The sequence below is a fragment of the Psammomys obesus genome, unplaced genomic scaffold (assembly GCF_907164565.1).
Source record: "Psammomys obesus unplaced genomic scaffold, mPsaObe1.curated_primary_1811, whole genome shotgun sequence".
Lineage (NCBI taxonomy): Eukaryota > Metazoa > Chordata > Mammalia > Rodentia > Muridae > Psammomys > Psammomys obesus.
This window is the reverse complement of record NW_026596034.1, coordinates 29,827,160-29,848,488: the sequence shown is the minus strand read 5'-3', so window position 1 is coordinate 29,848,488 and position 21,329 is coordinate 29,827,160. Positions and strand designations below refer to the sequence as shown.

At 43.4% G+C, this 21,329-nt stretch overlaps 1 protein-coding gene across 1 annotated transcript in view; it reads right to left on the bottom strand.

The window, feature by feature from the left end:
- Window positions 1–21,329, bottom strand: part of Vat1l (vesicle amine transport 1 like) — a 166,379-nt gene that overhangs the window by 78,270 nt on the left and 66,780 nt on the right. The window contains exons 4-6 of the mRNA XM_055621507.1: window positions 17,688–17,830; window positions 5,743–5,846; window positions 3,681–3,736 (exon numbers count right to left, since the gene is read on the bottom strand). Coding sequence (XP_055477482.1) covers window positions 3,681–3,736; window positions 5,743–5,846; window positions 17,688–17,830 — 303 coding nt within the window. The remainder of the gene's footprint in view (window positions 1–3,680; window positions 3,737–5,742; window positions 5,847–17,687; window positions 17,831–21,329) is intronic.

The window sequence follows — 21,329 nt, the reverse complement described above, 5'->3', positions numbered from 1 at the left end:
TCTGGGTGGGTACAGGGCAAAGCTTGTGGCTCTGTGGATGATTGTGGGGATGATGAAAGAGCCATAACATAGCGAAGTTTACATAGTAATGAAGTATTGAGGCATGATAGAGGTGATCGTTGAGTACAGGAACATCTCCCCTTTTCACAGGTCGTGTTGGGGTACATAATGGCTAGGCTAGTTACTGGGCAGGTAGGTAGAAAGGAAGGTAAGTTAAGAAGAGAGCATGGCATGGAGTGATAAAGGCAGGAGGTCAGGACTACATAAATGACTCTCATGTGGCTGCAGACTTTGTCAGGTGACGAGAAGTTTATGGTCAAATGAACAGCTCTTCTTGAGTTGCCCCACACCCAGCTCTGTTAAATGTGGCATCAGTGAAGAATTCCTTGTATATGGCTATGGCTATATCTGAGTTGGTAGAGTATGTGCCTTAGCATGCATGAATCTCTGGTTTTGATGTCCAATATCACATAAAACTAGATTTGGCAGCACCTGCATAAGAGATTTATGTTTGTTCTCAAGCTGTCTTCCCTACACTTGCTCTCCAAACATAAGCATCCCAACCTAAATGTTCAAAATCCTGAGCCCCAAGATTAAGCTCAATACATACATATTGGTAGGACCTCAGTGCATGTTTGTGTCATGCATTCCAGCCGATGCTGCAGTTACTGCGCTGCTGTGATTAAGAGCTCTAGTGAAGGCTTAGTGGTAAAGGAGGTGGCCACAAGGCCTGATAACCGGAGTGGGGTCCTTGGCACCTACATGGTGAAAACAGAGAACTGACTCCTCCAAATTTTCCTCTGGCCATTTTATGCATGCCATGCAAGGTGTACACACACACACACACACACACACACACACACACACACACAATGTGCTAATATATATATGTGCATATATATATATATATGTTTATTTTCTATAATTGAGCATCACCTCATAATTGTGTAAGTCTAGGCACCTCACCTAACCTCCCTGTGTCCAGTTTCCTTACCATACTTGGGGACAGGGAGGTTGTTGTACAAAGCAAATGTGCTCATCCAAGATGCATGCCATTACAGCACTGTGTATTACCACGTACGCCATAAGCATAAGCAAATCGAATTGTCATCTTAATCTGAAATCCATGTTTTAGATTTCCTGAGCAAGGGCTTGAAGTTCGACATCAGATTGCTCTCTAAATGTTAACTTCATCTGTAAGAATCATCGTTAGGATGGCCCAAGAGTGAATTGCAAGCCTAACAAAATGTGAAGCATTCACTCTGCTGAAATCTGAAGATGGAACATAATTAAGATAGCGGAGTGAAAACTCTATATAATTCTAAATGTGCCTTTCTTGATTGCATAGAATTTTCTTCCTGGAGCAAAGCCATCATTACATTTCTCAGAAAACCTTCTCTTCAGTTTACTTCTAGCCAATCAGCCTGTGTGGACCCGGGCCTCTGAGAGACAATGGCCTTTTATTCATGACTTTCAGTTCCACAGTGTAATGGCATTCATTTGGGGAAAAGGAATCTGAGTCTTCATCCTAGCTGTGTTGTTATAATACCTTCCCAGAGCACGGGCACACCGTCATTATTTCATTAGCACTGTGTGTTGGGATTGGGCATTAAGGGTGAGAAAAGGGGAAAACACTTTTTAGAGTTGTATATAATTTGGGACCAGCATGATTCCACAGAGCAGTCTTTCAGCCTCATGCAAATTGTATCCACAGCAACGAAAGAGCTGTGAGTGCTGCAGAGCCTGTCTTCAGGGACAGGCAATAGAGAGCATCCTTCAGTAGACTCTACCCTTGCTCCTGTAAGCACTGAAGTTCAAATGATTCTTGACCTACGCTTTTATTAAACTCATTTATGCAAAAAAAATGAGCAAAAGCCTTAACATTTATATCTCACGTATAGAACGAATACTACTATTCCTTGATTCAGCAAATGTTTGAGGGTAAAATGTAGGCAGTCGGTGTCGGCATAAAAAACATACAAATATTCTTGGCATGTTTAATATTTATTGTCAACCTGACAGCCTCCACAATCATCTCAGAGACAAATCTTAGGTATGTCTGTGGGGAGTTCTCAGACTGTGTTAGCTGGGCTGGGCAAACAGTCCAAGTGTGACTAATACAACTTCATCATGATATACAGAGAGTGAATTCTTAATGCCATTTCCCTGGCTCTCTCACCACCCCATTCACAATGTCCCCCCTCCATCCTGCCTTCTTCCATTCCAGAATCCTGCTTCTATTCCCACTTGAGGTTGGATGAGCGTTCACAATCAGGCTATTAACACGTTCCCTTATTGTTGGGCCTGTCTTCCTAACAGAGTGTAGGAGTCACATACCCGTCTCATCTACCATGATACCTTGATGTCTACAAATGCAACCCACATTAGATGCTCAGAAAATGCCTGTGTAGTGGTGCTTATTGTATAGAACATGGTCCTCTGAGCAAAATAGCCACCATATTTATCACAGTACCCATGCCTGTGCACAAGCAGGCTTGTTGGCTGTTGACGTCCCCTCAGAGAAGGAGAGAATAGAGAGGATCCTTGGATCCTCACCCGAGATTCCAGATGCTCATCCCTGCCACCTGTAACGCAATTCTGCCCTAGTTGCATGCGACCTAGCGGTCTCAGGAAGTTCTAGGAGAACACAAGCTGGGGGAGGCTATAGGAAGGGGTTCCATCTATGTAGCTATGGGGAAGCTGTTACCCACGCTGGCTATGCACTTCCCAGTGCAGCTGCTTTAGGGTCATCTACACCCCTGCCTGTACTTCTTCACCGACACTCAATAAGTAAGGGCAACACTCTCAATGGTTCCTCAGGGTGACTCCAGTGGAATCATTCTTTGCATTGTTGTCAGGACCTTATGTGTTCGCGTCTCCCCAGGGGAAAAAAAAATTCTCCCAACACTTACGTTGCATTGATTGCACCAGAGACTGGAAGCATAGTGACAGAAGCTGACACTAGTAAGAAATAGCAGTCCCTTGCTCCAGTGGGTGGGGTAGCAATAAAGGCACAATTCCAATCAGCTTAATTCTAACACATATAGATAATTCCTGTATGGGAATATCCATGTGAGCAGATGCAGCGAGGGAGGGTGCTCCTCAATGGCAGGCAGAGTAATCGCATCCTTGAAGATTATTAAAGTTAGGAGTTTCCTATTCCCATCTCAGACACAGTTGGATGAGGACAAAGAAATCTACCGAGCCACCAGAAACCTGGCCAGAAAATTACAGTGAAGTAAGTCCAAGTTCACTTTTGACACATAGTTGAACCAATCTCTACTGAAATAAAAAGGAAGCTTTACAAAAATTCACAGACACTACCACATCTCAAGACCTGGTCCTGCCTGTATGCAGTTAGCAGGGAATGGAGAGGGGACTTATTGGAATCCCAGCAGATGAGAGACCAGCAATCGACCAATCTCTCTCTCTCTCTCTCTCTCTCTCTCTCTCTCTCTCTCTTTCTCAAGACAGGGTTTCTCTGTGTAGCCTTGGCTGTCTTGGCACTCTCTCTGTAGATCAGGCTGGCCTCAAACTTAGAGATCTGTCTGCTTCTGCCTCCCAAGTGCTGGGATTAAAGGCATGTACCACCATCGCCCATTGACCAATGCCTTTAGATGGAACTCACACTATGCAAATCAGTGTTACCCACCAGCTAGTAGACAGCAATGGGGACTTACCGACTTTGCAAAGCTAAAGAAACTCTTGGTCTCTCCAGTTACCATGTTGGATGAACCTGCAAATGAAAGATTCCCAAGTCAAGCAACTTTTCACAAAAATCAAGATGTCTTCTTATGCAAGAAGAGTGGCATGTATTTCATTTGAGCACAAATGGCAACAGCTTAAAAAACATATTTTAGTCTTGGAAAAGAGAGAGATGTTGGGGTGGGGTACAAAGTGGGGTGTTTGGCAAGGCATCATCAGCTCTTAGAGAAAAGGACATTTCTCATGGTGGCCATTTCTTTCCTTTGAGAAACCAGGTATGTAGCAAAAAGGATTAGCCCAATGTTTTAATAGTATAAAACATTTGCTCTGTCTATTGAAAATAAGAAGTTACCTTCTGTAGGAAGCCACTACATAGATCCAAATTTGATTTTCTAGCAAGTGAGAGGCTTAGGACTCTGACCTGGGCTTGCCTTGGTATTGAACAATAGGAGGGAAACTTGGGTGAATGGGGAAAATGAGATACAGAAAAGGTAGAGGAAAGAACAGTAAGTTCAGAGATCCAGGGAATGTGAGATGATCTGTTAGCTCCAAAGGGGTCCAGGCAGAGAGTTTATAAAAATCAAACCCTAAAACTTTAGATCAACGGATATTGGAAACTGCATGTTGACAACTGGGCCAAGTGACATTCAGGTGACAGATGGAGATGCAGTTGGGAAAGATAAGCCGAGATGCTCAGAGATAAAGGACCCCCTTGCAAGGTTCCAAGTTGTAAGGAATGAATAGAAAATATCCCAATACAATGGTCCCTTTCCAAAGACTTTTCTGCTTGCCACCAGATATTTGGAAGCATAAATTTTTCTTAGCGAACAGTCATGTTTTTAAAAAAAATTTGCATATTTTAAAATTAATTATTTGGTCTGGGTAAACTATTACCCAGCTAGTTAACTATTCCTTTATCTTTGATGGGATGATGACACCCAGGGAACACAGTGCCAGGCTTCCATTATATAACCAATTGATCAATGTAATAACTTGGATAGTTGTGAGACAATCAAGTTGAAGGTCACCCAAATGACATCATGGAATTGAGGCAAAAATATAACTCCTGGCTAATGAGAAGGAAGGATGAATAAATTGTCCACCTGCCCATTAGTCACATATGATGTCCTCAAAATGGTACTGGCCCTTATAGGTTCCCATCAACAATATTAACCAATTATTTACTTTCTAGGAAGTATGTGGTCAGGGTAGAAATGACCAGAACAACAAAGGAGTGTTGCCCATGTGCTTAGTGAGCTCAATTCTTTTGGAATAATGATCTGATGATGTTAAGATATTTATAACCTTTAGATATCCCTTAGAATCATTTTTTTTCCTAATGAAATACTCAGAATTAAGACTCAGGTTTTCTATTACTAGAACAAGGCACACAGCTTTTAGGAATCTCAAACATCAGACACTCCAATATTCTGCTTTGGAAATGATGACCTCTGGCTTTATATACACCTTTTGCAGTTTCTGCGGACCAATGTTTAAAATTGTGTGTGTGTGAGAGAGAGAGAGAGAGAGAGAGAGAGAGAAAGAGAGAGAGAGAGAGAGAGAGAGAGAGAAAGAGAGAGAGGGAGAGAGAGAGATAGAGAGAAAACATGAATTTCAGGTGCTAAATTTTCATTTTACTGAAGAAAATCTGCTTCTAATTTTCATAACTTTTTGCACACTCAAGAGCATCACAGATGTGGCCAGGAATGATAGCTCACACTTGTAATCTTATAACTCAAAGGCTGAAGCAGTGGAAGGCCATCCTGGGCAATATAGTGAGACCATGTCTCAGACAAAACAAAATAAAGCAAAACATAAAAAATGACACCGTAGGGGATGGGATGGTAGACCTATAAGTCAGTTTTATGATTTATGGCAATAATATCAATAAAACATAATAAATAAATGTTCTAAAAGGCTGGACACTCTGGTGTTTGCCCAGTTCCCAGTACATTAACCTTTCACCTTGCAGGGTGTGGTGAGCACAGTGGGTACTTCCTACTCTTGTTAATCTTGTTCTCTTCTGCATGCACTCACCATATAAAATGTAGGTCCCCAGAGGTTTGAGGAGACTGAGTCCCTTGCCAGTGTTGTCCCCACACAGGCAGTCCAAAACGATGTCCACACCTTCAGCTGAAATCCTGCACAGCAAGAGACAAAGCAAAGTGATGTAACCTGCCAGAAATCAAACTCTTTTTTTAGAGGTTCTGGGATAAGATGATCAGTCCTCACTTAGAAAGACAAAAGGGATGGACATTGGATGTAGGAGAAAACAAGAAACAAGAGAGGAGCCAACCATAGAGGTCATGCCCCACGCTTACTCAAGTTCCCTGAGCCTTAGTGCTCTCTTTTGTAAAGCAGAATTAATGCATTTCTTTGTGGGGAGAATGCAATGAGGAAACAAATAAGATATTTGGATCAGGCTCGCCACAAGCCAATCAGCTAATCTTTCAGCCAATAATGATTTTTAAAGGAATACCTTTGACATGTAGGGTGCTGTCCAAGGTACTGCAGAGAGTCAGAAAATCAACATTTTCCCTGGCTTATGGGGCTGCTAGGTTCCCCTCCCAATTCTGCCACCCCATGCCTGCTTAAGTTTTCCACCCCCCAGAATTCCCCTTCTTTGTTTTCATATCATTTAGATTATTTCTTCTACTTTAACTACCCACCCAAATGGCCCATTTCTACTTTGCTGGATTCTCCAGATAGTCCAAGTTAAACACATACTCTAAAGATTTCATGCTAGGGTCCACATATGAAAGGGCATGACATTTGTCTTTCCATGCCTATGTTACCTCACTCAGTCTATTTTGTTTCTAGTTTCATTCATTTACCTATGCATTTCTTATTTCCATTTTCAAAAGTAGATAGAGACACAAAAAGGAAAATCATAAACTAATCTTCCTGATAAACATAGTTACAAATTTCACAATAAAATGCTCCCAAACAAATCCATGAACATACCAAAGAGAATATGCATCATGGCCAAGTTGGCTTTATCCCAGAAATAACAGGTCAACACATAATAGGAATGGTTCAACACATAAACAAATAAGTGTAATTCATCACAGAAATGGCCTCAAGAATCATCTCAGTAGGTACATAAAATGCCTCTGACAAAAATTCTACTTAAAAACTCTAGAGCCTAGGGATGAGGGAAATATTTTAATGTAATAAAGGTTTTCTATAACAAATCTATTGCCAGTATCATGCTAAATGGAGAAAAAGTCAAAGCATTCTAAGATCAGGACTAAGCTAATGATGTCTCCTGCTCTTACTCTATTTTACTATATTGTTTGAAGACTTAACTAGAGCAATAAGACAAGTGAAGGCAATATATAAAACAGAATACAAACAGGAAAGGGAGAAGTCAAAACGTCCTTGCTTGCAGGTGATATGATTTTATGTAGATAGAATTCTAAAGACTCTACCAGAAAACTCTTTGACATTAAAAACACTTTGAGAAAAATGACAGGGCATAAAGTCAACATTTAAAAATCAGTGGCCTTGTTACATACAGATGATAAATGTACTGAGAAAGAAATTAGGGACACAATAACATTTAAAAGAGCCTCCAAAATAACTTGAAGCAATTATAGCCAAAGAAATAAAGAGCTGCTCCAACACAAAGCTCAAACACCAACGAAAGAAATGGTGGAAGACCTTAGAAGATGGTAAGGCCATCCATGCTCATGGGTCAAAAGCGTTAGTGTTGTGAAAATGGCCATCCCATCAAAAGCAACCTGCAAATTCAGTGCAATCTTAATTAATATCTCAATTCATTTTTTTAAACAGAAATAATAAAAAAAAACCGTCTTAAAATCTATATGGAGGTACAAAAACCCATGGGTAGCTGAAGTTACCCTCAGCAAGGGAGAAGTATGCTGCAGGTGATACAACACCTGTTTTCATAATATATTACAGAGCCATAGTAATAAAAACAGCTCAGCGCTAGCATGAACACAGACACATAGATTGTGTAGTCCCAGGCTAGCCATCAACTGGAGATATATTCAAGATGGATGGGGCTACTAGCAGCCATGAAAGTGGAGGCTGGATGCCCTTGACCTTTCTAAGAGTGTTACACTCATGAGCATTCACTATGCCCTAGGCTGAGGAATGTCAGGTCAGTTCCATTTGTGTCTCATGACACTCCTATGACTATGGAGCCATCATCATTCTCATTTGTTGACAGAAGATAATCGAGTTTAGTTAGGTCAAGGGGCTTACTCCCAGAGTCCCTTCGGAGAGCACGACAATTATAATTTGAGAGGTCACATCCAAAAACCAGTTGGGGTTTTCAGAGGCAGACTAGGGTTTTTCAGGATAAGCTGTGGTCAGGGTGAGCACGCATTGTTCTCTCTAGTCTTCCTGCAGAAACTGAGCCAAGCCAGAACCTACCCTACTGACCTCAAGGTTAGAAAGAGATCATAGGTTTCCCCTGGATTCAGCTACCTGCTTTCCCCTACAGCTCTTTCTGGGCTTTTCTGAAGTTAACCCACACGAGATAGGGTTTGTGGTTTTGTAGGGATCAAAGAATTCATACAGTTCCCTCTAGATTACATTGAATCTTTTTGAAAGTCAAGATTCACGTGGGTGTCAGGGGAGGGGAGGAGCTGAGTGGAGGCACATAACATCTCTGGGGGTCTAGGGTACTTGTGCTTGGCCACTTTTGCTCAACTGATTCAGCAAGTGTGCAGCAGAACTCTGTCGTCTGGGGATAATGTAGCTACTGCCACATTGAAATCAGAGCAGGAACCCTCACAAGACTGGGCCCATCAACTTCCCTTCAGAGAAGGAAGAGGGCTAATCAGCCCCTTGCCTAAGATTCTAGCTTCTTCCTTTTCCCCATGACATTGTCTTGGGGTTCTACAGTATTTAGGAGACTGGCTATTGGGTGGGAACTCTAGAGAATGAAATTTTGTGAGACATCACCCATACTGGGGGGGGGGGGGTTAGTGATATGGTCACACAGATGAGTTAACCATGTTTTAAAAGTAATGTCTCAGTAAAGCTCTGCAAGTAACCCCTAAAACCTACGGGTTCACTAAGCAAGAAAAATGGTAGGATTCATGTCTGTGGTCTGTCTGTGTCCCAGCTGTGAATGAGTATTTCTGTACATTTGCTTCTTTCCAGGATAGAAAAATTCCTTCAGGGAAGAATTTCAATTTATAGAGTCCTGCCATTTCACCCCATTGCTGAGATGAAATGAATGGACACTATTGAATGGAACCTACTCAAACCAAATTGGGATCAGATCTAGTGAAAATGTTCCAGGCCCAGAGTTAGAGACATAACTCTATAGAGCACTTCCCAAGCATGCACAAAGCCCAGGGTTTGATCCTCATCACCACATAAAACAGTTGTGGTGGTACATGTCTTTAGTTCCATCTGTTGGGAGGTGGTGGCAGGGGGATCAGAAGCTCAAGGTTATCCATGACTATGTAGGAAGTTTGCACAGACCTTGTTTTATGAAACTATATCAGGTCCAGAAGTGTCTTTAGGATGGGCCTGGCCACCATCACGTCATGCTCGCATTAAAAGCACCCTTGGCTTTTCTTTTCATGGGGTCATTAGGACCATCTCCAGTAGAACTAGTTAGCTCTGAGAAGCCCGAGGCCCAGCTCATTTCTAGTTGTGCCAAACTGCTTGTGTATACATAATTTCCCAGCAGCAAAGTGGGCCGAGGGCCAAGGCAGTGGTCCCTCTGTTTTCTGCTGCTGTCGAAAATCTCTGTGGATTTAAGACACCAGCAAACCCAGTTCCGCTGGACCAACTTAGCTACAAGATATTTTGGAATTGCTGACCCAAGACCTCACAGTTTATTCTTTTTTGTTGTTGTTGTTGTTCCCATTCCTGGTCCTTATATCATGAATGCTGCCTCTTTGCTTTCCACCCACATGGAAATGGGAGGAATTTCTCTGAGTAGGGTGAGGCTCCCTGAGAGCCATTAGTGTGTAGAAAGCCTCCAGCCTTGCCAGGAAGTGCGTCTTTTTTTTTTTTTTTATGGTTACCTTGGCTCTCTGCCGACCTTTCCTTTTCTAGATTCCTGTGACCTGAGAACTTGCCTGTGTCATAACTTCCGGTACACTTGTAGGTTTCTCACAGAATGGCAGCCCGTATTAGGCTTGTCCCAGAGGTCTGAGCAAAGCACCCAGGAGAGGTCTTTCAGAAGGTGGAACACAGTGCCTGACAAAGAGCAGCTTCTAGAGGGCTAGCCACAGTGCCTGGTAAATAGTAGGCTTCTTTTAGGGTGCTGAGCACAGTACTAAGGCACAGTAGGTTTTTCACAGGGTGCCGGACACAGTGCCTAATGCACAGTATACATCTCACAGGTGCTAGGGATGTTGTCTTGCACACAGCAGGGTTTTCAATGGGATGCCTGGCACATAGTAGGCTTCTTTAAGAGCACACAGTATTTGGAATCATGGGCTTCCCTCATGGTATGGGGCACAGTACTGATAGACATTAGCTTTCTGACAGGATGCCAGACACAGTACTTGGTGCAGAGTAAACTTCTCGTGGAGTATGTCTGGCACACACTAGGTTTTTTTTTCCGGAATACTTGGGGACAATACCTGTTGCACAAACCACAAATCTCTCTTACAGAGGACTAGATAGATGCACATTAAGTTTCTTATAATTTCTGGGCATGATGCCCGGCACACAGTAGGCTTCTTATAGGGTTCCAGTCATGGTATCTGATGCATAGAAAGCAAGCTTTTCTTCACATAGGCTTCTCTCAGAGCACTAATCATAAGTGTTTGACGAATAGTAGGCTTCTCAGGAAATGTTCGCTACTGGTAGTATCCCTTCCAGAAGTCACCTCAGGAGCTGCCTCCTCCTTCTCTCCCAGCAATTTGATTCTCAATAGTTTCCATCAGTAGTTGAGGAAGCACCTACCACGTGCCAGGCACTCCACTAGGCAGTAAAGTTACTGAAGGCAAGAGGGACAATCTGCTTTTTTCTAACCTCACGCTTCATGGCTTCATCCTTCACCTGGTCTGCAGACTCAAGAAGTTTCATGACTAAGCAGCAGATCCTTCCAATGGGAGCTGGGTTTTTCCTCTCTGGATCTGCTGCTCCTCTGGCTTTTTCTTAGATTTGCTCTCAAGCTTCTAGAGACAGTTCATAGCGGTCACCCAGAAAGTGGCTGCAATCCAGGTCCAGTCCCTATGACCCCTGGAGGCTTCACAGCCATGCTAAAGAACATCCTGACAACTCCCACGGCCACAGCGGACAAAGCAGAACTTTCCTTTCTTCATGTGTGTTTCTCTATAGTAACAGTCACGTGTCTATTTTCCTTTTCTTTCCGTTTTCCACCTATGTGCACACACATGGTTGAAGGCCATAGGTTAGCCTGGGGTATCATTCCTCAGACACTGTCCACTTTTGTGCGATAGGAGCTCCTCACTGGCCAGGACCTTGCCGATCAGGCTAGGCTGACTGACCAATGAACCCCTGGGAACTGTCTCTATCTCTCCAGCACTGGGATTGCAAGTCTGTGCCACCATGTCCAGCTTTTTTCAATGTGTGTTCTGGGATCAAACTCAGATGTTCTTGTTCACACAGACAAGGACTTTATGAACTGAGCTAATCCCTCAGCCCCTGTTTTTTTCCTTTCACTCTGCCTGTTCCTGGCCCCTGAATCCCATCTCCCACTCATCCTGCCCATTGTGGCCAGACCATCTCACAGATTCAACTCACATAATAGCTCTTAACTGCCTTGAATTCTGCAAAGGATTCTCGATGTTCAACATAATCCAATTTTAACTCCATCCAAGGGCTGTCAAGAGCTTCATTCATGCAGCTGAGAAATTCTGTTTAAAAAATTTTTTGTTTTGTTTTGTTTTTGAGTTGGGGAGATGGTTTGGCAGATGAAGGTGCTAATCATCAAGCCTGGCAACTTGAGTTTGAGCCCTGAGATTCACATAGTGGGAGGAGAGAACCGTCTTCACACCTCTGTATGGAGGCCGTGGCACACTTCCTTCCAATAAATAAATGTAACAACATTTGATTTTCACGTGCAATAATTGTCCTAATTTATGAGTTACAGTGTGATATTTTTGATACATGCATGTAGGTAAGTAAAAAGTATTTAAACCTTCTATGCCTTGCCTTCTCCCTGAAAAATAAAGATAGCACCCATATCATCAAATTTGCAAAGTGAGCTCCCCTGTGTGCCTCAGGCTTTCAGTCGGCTATCACTTCCATGTGTCCCTAATGCCCTGCATGTCCTACTAAGTGCTGACGTAATCACTGACTACATTAACTGTGACTACTAGTTTGGCAAATTCAGGACACAAGCATATGTGTGCTTTGGTCACCATTGTGTGAGCAAACCTGACATATTTGTAGGTATTAATAATAGAAAATAATACACAAATGCACGGACATGAGGTTTTAAACAACATTACATACCATTTCCACCAAAATGATTTTAAAAGCACCTTTAAGCATCCTCATTGAGCTATAACTGATGGCAATGAATAGAATAGATTTAAAATGTGCAGGTAACCGTTCAATAAATTGTGGCAGCACAGAGCAGTGAAACCAACTCAAGGAAATGGACATGTCCTTTCAGCTCAAATGTTTCCTCAGGTCATCTTGCAAACCATAAAGAGAGAGGAAAACCTGAGCCCACAGATTTGGAGTAAATCTGGACGTCAGCTCTAGTCTTCTCATCTGTGAAATGGGATGGTTTTCATATTTGTACAAGATTCTTGTGAAATTGTCAGCTAAGTGAAAAGAGGCTGGCTGAGCAGGGCGGCTCTTATCTGCCTTGCCCCTGTCCCTGCTCCCCTTGCCTGAGGCTTGTTCCCATATCTCCCACTGAAGTGCTTTGCACATTTCCTGTATGGCCCGGGGCTAACTGTGCTGCCCTTCTCTCTGAATTTTCCTCTCTTCTTTATCTCTGAGGGCCTTTGAGTCAGGTACACAGGACTCAGGTCTCTAACTGCGTGGACCATTTTTATCCATTGTCATCCCGCTTTGCACACAGCTAAGAAAACCAGTGCAAAGACAAAGTCTATATCAGAGTCGGTTTGTTTCCCTCCCTCAGGTTCAGGAGATGGCTCAGTCCATGCCTCACAACCTCGAGGAGCCCAGTCAGGTCGTCGGAACCCATATGGAAATGCCGGGAGTGGCAAACAAGCTATGAATCCCAGTGTTTGGGAGGCAGAGACAGGAGGCAGTGTGGAGCTCACTGGTGAAGCAGCCTAGCCATCGTGGGCTCTGGAGCAATGAAAGAGACAGCTTCAAAGGGGGGGGGTGTCAATATTCCTGAACACGTGCACACATTGTGGTCATGCGTGCGTGTATAAAAACATGCGTAGGCGCACACACATACATATATAGCACATCCATTAGAAAAGAAGTTTTTTGTTTTTTTTTTTTTCCTATAGTTTCTTTCCTGGCTTAGCATGAATTCCAAAGAGCCCCCCATGGGGCTAGTCTGTGTGAGTTTTTATTGCAGGAAATTTTGTTTTGCTATAATTTTGCAGTTCACTGTACATAGATTACTGTAACCATGTCTATAGTAAAACACCAGGGAAAAATAACTCCACGTTACGCTTTACTCCATGTGAGTGACGGGGTGTTTTCCCTTTCCTTTCACATCCCCATGCACGGAGAATTTGAATCAAGTTGTGATCACAGCTTTGATGGAACTTGGCATTCTGTTTTCTCCCCTTAAATTCTGCCACAGGCATTTTTTTCTTTTCTTTCTTTCTTTCTTTTTTTTTTTTTTGTGACACAGCCTTCATAATTATCATTTTTTAAAAGGGACTGCATAACTCACGCATGCGGTGTAGCAAAAAAATCTCTGCCCCGTTTGCCTTCTGTTGACAGTGGAGGCTGGATCTGATTGCTGCTGTTACCGACAGGCCTGTTATATAATTCACTGCCAACATATGCTGAGTGGTGGGGACCGACCGTGCAGAAGCAGAGCGTGGCTTAGCGGCTTTGTGCCTTTGGCTTTGATCTTGCTCTGGACTGTTTCCTGGGGACAGGATTTCTGAGCAGCGGCTGCACTCACAGTCACAGCTCCCCAGCCATTTCCCATATCTACCGGGTCTCTACTTAAAACGAGCTGTTGGAAGCCACCTCTGAAGGCAGGTGGTAATGAGGTGGGTCCCCGCCACTGTTTCCTTCCACGTTCCTGAGGGTAGAAATCACTGAGTGGGGCCAGGGCAAGGAGGGGCTGAGGAGATGAAACAGCTGTGTGGGAAGTAGGGCAGGCAGGAGTGCCCTGGCTAGGGGCTTCCATGTGTTGAGAACAGTTGCACTGTCCTGATTTTCTGTTCTTGCTGTTCTCTATGACCAGCCACGTTTGGTTTGTCTCTTTTCAGGACCCCTAGTTTCCCCAGCACCTCAGCAATGCCGTTCCCCTTAATCCAAAATGCTTTTCTCCCCTAACTTCTCATCGGTCAGCTCTCAGATCAGTGTCATGTGTGAGCTCTCATACTAGCACCCTGCATCCATCCACCAGACTGTATGTCCAAAGTACAAATCTTTCAATAATTTCCTCCTTCCTTCCTTCCTTCCTTCCTTCCTTCCTTCCTTCCTTCCTTCCTTCCTTCCTTCCTTCCTTCCCTCCCTCCCTCCCTCCCTCCCTCCCTCCCTCCCTCCCTCCCTCCCTCTCTCTCTCTCTCTTTCTTTCTTTCTTTCTTTCTTTCTTTCTTTCTTTCTTTCTTTCTTTCTCTCCCCTCTACCAACTAGACTCCAAACTCCTTAAGTACAGAGCCTTTCTGATTGGTTGTGGCTGGCTCTTCCTCTTTGGCACAGATACAATTCCATCTCAGACCCTAGCAAGTATTTATTAATCAGTAAGTAGATGAATGCAAAAACAATCCATTACGGAGGTTAAAGAAGAGATTACTGAAGGAACAACAGCAGTTCATAGTCCAGACCTCAGCTTGAGAGACTTGAATTAAAAGTAAGTGAACTGGGCAAACAGAAGTCTTCAAAATTACCTATTTCTCTGCACCTCTGAGAAATGTGGTGAACTTCTTATATTTAGATTTAAATGCAAGCTCCTTTTTATGTCCTGCTGGAGATACTGGGACATCCTTGTATTATTCCCCCACTTCCTATGCATACATGTAGAGGCCAGAGGTTAAGAGTGCATATCTTAACCTCAATCACTTCCCACCTTAAGTATTAGACAGGGTCTCCCTCTGCAACCCTGGACCAGGACTCACTGTGCAGACCAGCCTCGCCTTGAACTCACAGGCCATGTCTCTGCCTTTCAAGTTCTAAGATTAAAGGTGTGTATCACCATTCCTGACTTTATCTTAGTTTTGAGACTGGTCTCTCATTAAACCTTGAGCTGTATATGGCCATATTGGCTGTCCATCAAACCCCAAGGATCCTCCTGTCTCTGTCTTTCAAGAGTTAGGATCACAGGTATGTGCTACTATGCCTGGCTCTTTTACATGGGGATTGAACATGGCTCCTTACACTTGCAAAGCAAGCACTTTAATGATTGGGGCATATCCCCAGCCCAACAAATCTGAAATTTTTACTCATTAGAAAATTTTTCTTCCTAAAATATGCCCCACCTAAAAAACAAAACAAAACAAAACAAAACAAAACAAAACAAAACAAAACAAAGCTAGTCTAAATTTCTGCTTGAACAATCAAGGAGAAAGGTCCCTTTTCATCTTAATTTGTGACCTGGAAAAAAATGTTCCTTTATCATGATGCTGGCTGATTGACTAATTACATCTGGCTACCACTGATTCCTCCAGCAACTCTCAGTTGAAAAAGGTTGAAACTGAGTTCACCCTGGGCAGCAGCCAAGTAAAACATACACACACACACCCCACACATACACACACAATTTACAGATGTGCTATCACCTGAACTCCTCATGTGATTCCCTGTAGACACACATGGCCAAGATCAATAGCTTATGGATGACAGGTAAACTGTGATTAGATTATGTAGTCAGACATCTCTGGACTTATACCTGTTGAATTTTGTTGCTATTTTCTTAACCTTTGAACCTGTTGCTCAGCATGTGAGTAGCTACCTCTATCTCTAAAACATCCTCTACCGGGCTCCCTTCCTCCTACAGGTAACTATGGCTCAGGCTCTACTCTTTAGAAAGTACTCTTTCCGCAGTGAAAGCATGTGTTCACAAACTAGAGAGCTTGGTATGAACTGGGGCTCCACCTTTCACCATCCCATGAAGGCTGGCTCTGCCTGCTTATATAACAAGGTGACAGTTATCAGTTTGCACTCAGTGAAGTGTGGCCAACGACCAGATATTAGCACCAAATTTGGGCAGGGTACATGTATTCATCCCAGGACTGACCAATAAAAAAACCTCCCATGCATGGACCTATTGCTATTTTCCCATCTTCTTTGCGACAACCGAGGGGCCAGAAGACTCAGGATGATGATAGAACCAAAATTTGAAGAGCCTGAGTACGAGAATCATCTTACAGATGAGCATCTATTTTGAGCTTTTTATGTGAATGAACGGGAATTAGATTTGCATGCATCAAGACAGTGTAATGGCAGTTATCATACCATTAACAGATTAATTTTGTAAGTTTCAGGGATAATAACAAGAAGTTTGAGGGTGTCTGATGAACTAACACATGTGAAGCATCAAGCTAGGGCTAGCACCAAGCCTCCAACACGTGTTTGCTATCATTATCATCATTGGTTATCTTTTTTTTTTTAGTAAAAAAATTAATTTTATTTAATTTATTCACTTTACATCCCAATCATAGCCCCCTCCTTCCTCTCCTGGCTCCATTCTTCCTCCCACTTCTCCCATCCCCCTTCCCCTATTCCTCAGGAAAGGCTAGCCCTTCCCTACCCACCCCATCAAGATACATCAGGACTGAGCACAACCTCTTCCACTGTGGCCTGGTGAAGCAGCCCACTAGTGGTGAGTGATCAAATAGCAGAAAACAGAGTCCATGTCAGAAACAGCCCCTGCTCCCCTTTCTAGGGAACCCACATTAAGCCTGGACTGCCCATCTGCTACATCTCTGTAGAAGGGTTAGGTCCAGTCTATGTATGATCCTTGGTTGGTGCTTCAGCCTTTACAAGCCCCTCTGGTACCTGGTTAGTTAGCCCTTTTGGTCTTCTTGTGAAGCTCCTGCCCCCCCCCAAGGTCCTTCTATCCTTCCCCTGACTTTCCCACAAAACTCTATACCCTTTACCCAATGTGCATCTTGGCATCTGCTTCAATCTGCTGCTGGATGGAGTCTCTCAGAGGACAGCTATGTAAGCATAGCAGAGTATCATTAATAGTTTCAGGGGTTGGCTATCTCCAATTGGGTGGGTCTCAGGTTAGGCCAGGGACTGTTAGGACATTCCCTCAATCTCTGCTCTCTCTTTATCCCTGCACATCATGTAGGCAGGGTAAATTTTGGATTGAAGTTTTTGTGGGTGGGTTGCTGTTTTCTTCCCTGCACTAGAAGTTCTGTCTGGCTAGAAGTTGGTCTCTTCAGTCTCCATGAACTCCTCTACTAAGAGTCTTATCTAGAGTAACCCTCATATCCCCTCCCTGGAGTCTACCCTGTTGCAGGTCTCCAGCTTGATTCAGAGATGCCCCCCCCCCTCAGTTTCTGTTCTCTCTAATCCCTCTGGTCTCTGCCTCTCTCCCCACATCTGATCCTCATCCTCATCTTTCTCTCCACTCCCTTTCATTAGTTATCTTTTAAAGATTTATTTTTATTTTATGTGTATGAATGTTTTGTCTGAATGTATGTATGCACAGAATGTGAGTGCAGTGCACAAGGAAGACAGAAGAAAGGACCAGATCCCCAGGAACTGGAGTTACAGATGGTTGTGAGCATCCAGGAAGTGCTAGACACTGAACCACGGTCTTCTGTAGGAGCATCAAATGCTCCCAATAACCCTCTCCAGCCCCACTATTAGCCATCTTTTCAGTGAATCCTAATGATCTTCAAGAGAAGAGCAGGGGCCATCCTGGACGCCCTGCAGAGCCACCCCCTTACCTCTTTACTTCTTGCACGTAGTCTGCATTTCTGTCAAAAAGGTGGGTCACAGAATCTTTGATGGCCTCATGCTTGAAATTAGAGGCTGTTCCAAAGACGGTCACATTGGGGACGGTAGAACACAGCTGAGCCACAGCTTGACCCTGGAAATGAGACACAGTAATCACATCACATGCGAGCACCACCATTCCGAGGGAGGTGTTATATAACATGGGTCAAGAACATGGCACAGAACATGACACAGACATTCAGTAAATATTAACTACCTCAAAGCCAGTCTCACTGGACAGAAGGTAGAACTTCTTGACTTTAGCATAGTTGACATTTTTGTTTTTAGTTTAGATTCATGTTTTTCCATTAAGGCTATAGGGTATTTATCAGCATCCTTGGCCTCTACATGCTTGAGGTAATGAATATCTCCTGCTCAACTGTGACAGCCAAACGTGTCCAGACATTGCACCATGTGTCCTGAAGGACAGAAACTTGTCTTGCTTGGCAACCACTTATGTGGAGGAAAAGTCAACAGGATCTAACCTCAACACTAAACTACTGTTTAACCTTGTCAAGCTACCTCCCAGAAGTAATGCTACCCAGTGCACAGTAATCTTGGAGAATGCCTTAGTTTGGCTCTAAGAAGCAGAATCTGAGTAAACGCATGAATATAAATGTTTTATTTCTAAGATAATCATTGGTACCAACAGGGTTAAGACCCAAATGAAGAATCAGAAAGGTGGCACATCCTGTAAGTACATGGTTTCAAAACTAAGAAGCTGAGTTTGATCCCCGCATTCAAATTCAGAGAGAGAGAGAGAGAGAGAGAGAGAGAGAGAGAGAGAGAGAGATTGAAAGAGAGGAAGAAAGAAAGAAAGAAAAGCAAAAGCTGGTCATGCTGGAGCATGCTTGTAATTCTAGTGCTGGGAGGTAGAGACCAGAAGGATCCCCAAGGCTTGCTGGACAGCCATCTTGGCCAACTGAATATGGTCCCAGGCAATGTGAGACCCTTTCTCAAAAGAATTGTGGATGGCAAACTGAGGAGCAACATGTATGATTTCCCTCAGGAGCACACAAAAAGAACACACATGTGCACACACACACACATACGCACATGTAAATGTGAACATGCTCATGATCCCCTCACCCACAGAAAGACCCAAAAGAAAACCAGATGATTTAGCGCAATGATTCAGTCCACCAACTTGTAGCACTTGAGAGAACAAAATCCCCCAAAGAAAGGGCTGGCTGTGCATGTGTTATCAAATTAATGTCTACCCCGGACATCTAGAGCTCAGCCTCGCTGACACCTCCATGATGAAGATCCTAACCAACTAATTTCCATCTAGTACTGGTAGGAGAAACTCTTGATGTGTCCCCACGAGTCAAGTGTGCTCTGTGGCTAGGCTGAAGCTCACAGCATGCCACTGTCAGCATGTTGTGTGTGGAGCAGATATGCATGGCCGACTGACAGACCCATCGGGAAGGGCTAAATGGGGTATTATACGAGACAGGACCTAAGACAAAATGTGATTCTGACTAGATGCTCAATCTTAATCATCTCCGCCCCTTGCGGGCTTATTATATCCAGGGCTAAAAATGTCCAGTCAAATAAAGAAAAGGTCAACATGTGGTTTAAATGGTAAGTGGTCTAGGGGGGAATTACAAATGCAGCTAAGAGGAGGGTGATTTGTGTCTCCTCTGCCAGCATGGTCAACATTTAAGACACTGAGCAACATTACGGGAGCGTGTGCATCGTGAAACTTTCCAGGAAAACCCAATTTGCTGGTAATTAAGATTAGAAAAACCTGCCATTGCTCTCCAGCATCCCATTTATCATCTTAAGGAGGGAGATTTCTATCAGTCATCTGCCACAGTCCTTTCTGCCTATCTTCCTATTTTCATGTTGGTGGGTAATTCACTTTGGCAGGTCAGTTTATGGAAATGTTATCAGCAATTCCAATTAATGGCAAGATGGAGAGATTCACAGAATGTCAGAGTTGGATGATTGCCCCACGTCTCCTCCCTCAACACCCTCTTATAGTTGAGGGAAATGACCACAGAAGGGTCCAGGCCTCTCAGCTTTTCAGATGCATAGCTGGGACTCAAACCAAAGGCTTCCTAACTCTAGTTATTTCTGTTTTCTATTATTCTATCCTGTCAATTTATTTTGACATTCTAAGCTAAACAGGTTTGACTTGCTGCCTAAAATAGATGTGGCATTATCATTGGGAGGTCGACATTCCAGAACATGGACATAAACCTAAGACTCGACACAGGGCACAACTCTCTATGCTCAGTATAGTTTTGGTATTTATTTAGTGTTTTGTCCCAGATTTCATAGGACAAAGAGGGCTCTGCCTTCTGAATGAGCATAAATATCATCAGCCAATGCATTGGCTCCTTCAAATTCACTGACCTCAGTGTCAGCCTTGGTTACATCTCTGAAGTGATATGGCTTGAGCAGACCCTGGCAGTAATGGCGGAGGTTAGAATTAAATTTAACATCCTTGTATGCCCCTCAGTCTTTGGGCAAATGTTACATTTACTCATTCAATTATTCCCCAAATTTCCATTGTTCAGTTCAGTGCTATTGACTCTATTGTCTCTATCTGGTGGGTTCCTCCAAACAAAACATCAAATTCGTTCACCCAAAACATAATTCATGACCTCCTTGAAAATGGACTGATCTTAAAAAAAAAAAAACAAAAAACAACTTATCTATCTATCTATCTATCTATCTATCTATCTATCTATCTATCTATCTATCATCTATTTATTTATCTTTTATTTTATATCCCAATAATAGTCCCCTCCCTCCTCTCTTTCTGGTCCTAACCTCCTTCTCCCTTCCCGGAATCTCCTCTTCCCTCCCCCTCAGAAAAGAGACTCTTCCCCCTCCCAACTACTCATCCCAGCAACATCAAGTTGTATCAGGATTGAGCACATCCTCTACTTCAGTGGCCTGGCAAGGCAATCCTGCCCAGATCAAGTGATCAAAAAGCATGCAAGACAGTCCTTGTCAGAGACAGCCCCCACTCCCTTTAGCAGGTGACCCACAAGAAAACTAAACTCTCCATCATGTACATATATGTAGGGGGCCTAGGTCCAGGAAAGTGGACTGATGTTTAAATCAGTGTGCAGGGATGCTGCAGCAGTGACCTGACACACGGGATGACTCTCATGATAAAATACATGTTTTCTCGCAGTTTGCAACTCTTCTCAAAGCTTGGTATGATTTTTCTTGTAGGGGGATTGCTGGTCCGGGCCACTCTCCTTGGCTCAGAGGTAGCTACCCACAGCCTCTGTCTCTTCACACCCTCTTCCCTCTGTGCCAGTTTCTTGTGTGCAGATTTCCCCTTCTTGGATTAGAGACCACTGCAAGAATCTCACTTTTGTTTTATTGTTACTTCTGTAAAAGTTCTGCTGTAATTTGAATTAAAAAATCTGCCAAAGGATCTGGGCATGTTAGCTCTCGCCTGTAATCTCAGCACTCAGGGAGGCAGAGACAGGCTCTGTGAATCCAGCCTGGTCTACAAACTGAGTCTAGGACAGCCAAGGCTACAAATAGGAACTCTGTCATGAAAAAGGAAATCTGCCAAAGGTGTGTGTGTGTGTGTGTGTGTGTGTGTGTGTGTGTGTGTGTGTGTG